Source organism: Camellia sinensis, chromosome 8 (assembly GCF_055761805.1).
Source record: "Camellia sinensis isolate YWXY chromosome 8, ASM5576180v1, whole genome shotgun sequence".
Taxonomy (NCBI): domain Eukaryota; kingdom Viridiplantae; phylum Streptophyta; class Magnoliopsida; order Ericales; family Theaceae; genus Camellia; species Camellia sinensis.
In genome coordinates this window covers 59,296,809-59,301,782 of record NC_138968.1, presented here as the reverse complement: position 1 = coordinate 59,301,782, position 4,974 = coordinate 59,296,809, and the positions used below count along the sequence as shown (strand labels likewise).

The following is a 4,974-nucleotide window of genomic DNA, read 5'->3' as shown; positions in this document are numbered from 1 at the left end:
TGTGCAAAAAGTAGAGAGAAAAGAGAATTTTTGACTTTTTGGTATGAGTTGTTGGCTTTTTGACTAATTTAGTAACTTTTTAACTAATTGGCTAAAAAAGTAAGTCCCCAAACGGGGCCTAAGTTTTTCTCTGCCAAATCAATACTTTTGAGGTTTAAGTCTTATGAGTTTAATGTAATTACATTGACACGTTTTTAATAAAATTACAATGACTATAATAAATGCACATAGTGTAAAAATAAAAAAATAAACAAAATAAAATATATCATAATTTAAAAGAAATGATAACGTATAAAAATGTAAAAGTGAGTTAAAAACAAAATGAGACAAATACCCCCCCCAAAAAAAAAAATGGGAGAAAGTGTTCTTAGGAAGATCCTTACAAAGAAGACCACCATTTTTTATTTTTTCTTTTGGGTTCAAAATTTTATATGAACAGTTTGAAATTAAATAATAATCTGATATATGGCCCGTATAAGTAACCTAAAAACGGTGATGACGGTAGACAAATATCTAGGTGGATGGACCCAAAAATTGAGTCTGTACAATTTGACAAAGTTGGTGGTGTTAAGTAATCAACCTTTTCAAGTTAACGTGGCGTATAAAACCCCCATTTCCATGTAGCTGTATCAACCCAAGGAAAACACACACAGAGAGAGAGAGAGAGAGAGAGAGAACGAAATTATATATAAATATATGCAATACGCAAAGAGATAGGTAGTTGTAGGCTGATGAACTGCCTCAATTCTCACAGTACACAACAGTCAATCTACCTCCATCTTCCACACTTATATCCCCAAGAACCCAAAACTTGACAGCTTGGAAACAGAGAGAAAATTTGAGAGAGAGAGAGAGAGAGAGAGAAAGGGAGAACCCTAACAAAACATGGAGTCTGTTGTTTCACAGCTCGAAGGGACTCTTCTGAATGATCCTGACTCCTTCTCCTACTTCATGTTGGTAGCTTTCGAGGCGTCTGGGCTAATACGGTTCACCCTCTTGCTCATATTATGGCCAGTGATTCGGCTTTTAGAGGTGTCTGGAATGGCAGATGCTGGGCTCAAGCTAGCCATCTTTGTTGCCACTGCTGGGATTAGGGTTTCGGAGATTGAATCGGTGGCTAGAGCAGTTTTACCAAAGTTTTACATGGATGATATTGATATGGAGGCTTGGAGGGTGTTTAGTGCATATGACAAGAGAGTTGTGGTGACCAAGACGCCTAGGGTCATGGTGGAGAGGTTCCTGAAAGAGCATCTTCGAGCCGATGATGTCATTGGCAGTGAACTTGTGGTGAACCGGTTCGGCCTTGCCACCGGTTTCATTAAGGATGGTACTGGTTCCATCTCCTCTGGCCGTGTCGCAGAACTGTTTGGGGATGAACAACCTAGCATGGGACTAGCAAGGCCTGAATCTGGTTCTTCACTTTTAGCTATATGCAAGGTGAGCTAACAATTATAATCTTAAAGAAAATGGTTGTAAAACTAGATTAACTAACTTTGAAATGCAGGAGCTACTTCACTAACTTGAGATAATTTCTTGGTTTATCTTTGATTTTTCAAAATTATGTTCATACTTGAATTTGATGACCAAATGTTTGTCCCGTTTAGGATTATTTTGGGAAGTGGATTAAAAGGCACTTCTCAACTTTTAACCTACTTTTCTCTTACAAAAAATGTCAAAAAAAATTTAAAAAACAGTTTTTAATCATCTTTCCAAAACACCTCTCAGCCTTCGTTTGTCAATGACTTTTTTAGTTGACTTTTTGACTTTTTTAATTTTTTTTAGTCTAGGACTTTTTTGTTTATTTGATATTCTTAATTGGCTTTTTTAGTTTTTTAGCTTTGGAATGATAAATTTTTTTTTATCCTTTTGTAATTTTTGGTTTTCTGTGATTTTTTAATTTTTTTTTATTTTTTTGTGATTTTTTAGCTCATCTCAAAAACCAAACAACCCCTTAGACAACTTTTGAGTACCACAAGGGATCTTTTTGTGAGGTCTCCAATACACTCTTATAGTAGGTGTTTGGGGGTAAATTAAAAAAGTGTATTTTTTTAATTTACTCTACTTATTTAGGTCATATCAATTTATATTTATAAACATCTCTTCTTTATTTTTTTAATCAGTTTCTCTACTTTTTTATATATATATTTTTTATTTATAAAAAAATTAAAAACTATATTTATTTAGAACATGTCAAATCAACCTCTAATTAGATGATGCCGGTAAGAATTTTAAAATTAAAAAAATAATTATACAATTGAGGGTGCATTAAAGATGGAATGACGAAAATTTTAACAGTAGATGAAGATCTTGTGCTTTTGAGATTCATCATATATAATTGAAAGTTGAGGGTAGCGTTTGGTAGTGTTTTTTTAAATATGATTTGAACATAGAAGTTATATTTTGAGTTTGTGAGTTTTGAAATTATGATTTGAGTGTGAAAAATTTGTTTGATGAATGAGTTTTGAAAGAGTCTTGAAAAGAGTTTTGAATTGAGTAGAGAATTTTTGATGCGACATATGATATTTGATACAAAAATTTATAATTCATAACCAAACACACAACCTAAAATTCTATTAAAGCTCACAATTTTTTTTAAAAAAATTTGAATTTTTTTTTAATATATAAAAATTAAAATGTTTCAATTGCAAAAAAAAAAAAATAATAATAAAATAAAATAAAATTTGTACTGTTCCGATAAACCGGTCTGACAACCGGTGGGACGTCGGTTAGGCCAAATTTCAAAAAAAAAAAAAAATTGAAAACCACGCCTGACACATAATTTTCTATAGAGTTTTTTATTTGTTGTGGAAACATAGTTTGAAAACTCTATCCAAACATTATATTAGAATGTGTAGGTAAAATTATAATTTAAAAATCCATCCAAACACAGCCGAGATTGTCCTCTTCTGCTTTATGCAAAAAAAAGTTGATGCTAACAAGTACTTAAATCTATGACATGATATATTACCAGGAACAATCCCATCCACCATTCGTCAACAACCAGAAGAACAACCACCACCAGCAGCTCATCCGGCCACTGCCGGTGATCTTCCACGATGGTCGCCTCGTCAAGCGACCGACACCGTCAACAGCACTCCTAATCATCCTATGGATCCCCCTAGGCATCATACTCGCAACAATACGAATTGTGGTTGGTTTGGTATTGCCAATGCGGGCTACCCCATACATATCCCGACTATTTGGCGGCAAGGTCATCGTCAAAGGGAAGCCACCGCCCTCATCCGGTACCGGCTCCAGCTCTGGCGTTCTGTTCGTTTGCACTCACAGAACCCTAATGGATCCTGTGGTCCTCTCCTCCGTTCTCCAACGTAGAGTCCCAGCAGTCACATACTCCATCTCCCGACTCTCGGAGATCCTATCGCCCATACCCACCGTCCGATTAACCAGAATCCGCCACGTCGATGCTGAGAAGATCAAGCGAGAACTATCAAAAGGAGACCTTGTGGTGTGCCCTGAAGGGACTACTTGCAGAGAGCCGTTCCTCTTGAGGTTCAGTGCACTTTTTGCTGAACTAACCGATCAGATTGTGCCGGTGGCAATGAACTACCGGGTTGGCTTCTTCCATGCAACCACCGCTAGGGGTTGGAAGGGTTTGGACCCTATCTTCTTCTTCATGAACCCTAGACCAGTCTATGAGGTGACTTTCCTGAACCAGTTACCGCATGAAGCTACGTGCTCATCCGGCAAGAGTCCCCATGATGTGGCCAACTATGTTCAGAGGATCTTAGCGGCCACGCTAGGGTTTGAGTGCACAGATTTTACCAGAAAGGACAAGTACAGAGTGCTTGCCGGCAATGATGGAGTTGTGTCATATACTTCCAGCACCTATGGGATTAAGAAGTTGGTGAATGGATTTAGGAATGTAGTGAGTGCTTTCAAGCCTTTCATTCACTGAACTAAGATTAGGTTTGTCCTTCTCTTCTTCTTTTTCTGCTTGATTGATCCTTTCTTCTGCAAAAAAAGGTTGAGTTTGTATTTTTTTTTTTTCCTTTGTTTTTTCTTTCCTTTATTATTTCCATGGAAGTAATGAATAATGTATTGTGCAAGAAAAAACAATTTTGTCAAGATGACTGATATTATTGGTGCTTATTTTTTATGTTAACTATCCAATTTGGATCAAGAATATAACTGTTGATTTTTTTTTAACTTCATATTTAAAATTTTGGAAAAGTGATAACGGTTTTTTATTTTTTATTTTACTTCTATGAACTACTCAATTACGTGCAAATGAGTCAAATTGAGTAGAATAGTAAGGTGAAATGGACTAGCCCGAGCAGAGGGTGGATCAGGTCAATGTATGTGGAACGTACCTTTCCATTCTTGGAGCATCGCATACGGGCTAATTATTTTGTAATTCTAAAGTATAGACACGTGGTGTTTTATAATATTGTGATTGGTGAAAAAAATAGGTAAATTGAATATTATGTTGAGTGATTAGGAAATATGAAAAGACATATTAAATGATAATTGATTAAGACTGTACGAACATATGGTACTCTAAGAACATTGAATAATTTCATACGTGGGACATGATCTCACATCAAGCATAACAATAAGGGAAGTCCCTAATATCTCTCAACGAACCACAGGGGCCAGTAGGGACACTAATTTAGAAGAACATAAATACATCAAAAATGCTAGAGGCTTCAAAAATTCTACTAAAAGTTTTATCAAATGTCTCACATGGGTGTAAGACCCACATGAGACCCACATTGTGTGGGTTCCACACCCATGTGAGACATTTGGTAAAAATTTTTGTAGAATATTTGGGATCTCTAGCATTACTCTAAATACATTAAACCAAGTGCACAATTACAATCACTCAGAATCAATTACTCTACGACATTTTCAACAATCTCTTTGATTTAGGCATCGAAGAGTTCTCTTGACTAAGGATTGGTTTGGGATGTTAGAAAAAATTCAAAAAGTAAAAAGTTATAAAAAAATAAGTAA

General features: G+C 35.6%; 1 protein-coding gene across 1 annotated transcript; it reads left to right on the top strand.

Moving 5' to 3' along the window:
* Positions 1–631: 631 nt before the first annotated feature.
* On the top strand, positions 632–4,141 carry LOC114297081 (glycerol-3-phosphate acyltransferase 5). The gene is made up of 2 exons (XM_028241445.2): positions 632–1,437; positions 2,972–4,141. Exons 1-2 carry the CDS (start codon positions 886–888, stop codon positions 3,914–3,916), a joined length of 1,497 nt encoding a protein of 498 aa, XP_028097246.2. The 5' UTR covers positions 632–885; the 3' UTR covers positions 3,917–4,141.
* Positions 4,142–4,974: the final 833 nt, after the last annotated feature.

Bases quoted from the DNA above. Each gene is read 5' to 3' on its own strand.
- LOC114297081 (XM_028241445.2), top strand. From the start codon at position 886: ATGGAGTCTGTTGTTTCACAGCTCGAAGGGACTCTTCTGAATGATCCT. The intron at 1,438-2,971 runs GTGAGCTAACAA...ATATATTACCAG, and splicing joins CACTTTTAGCTATATGCAAG to GAACAATCCCATCCACCATT.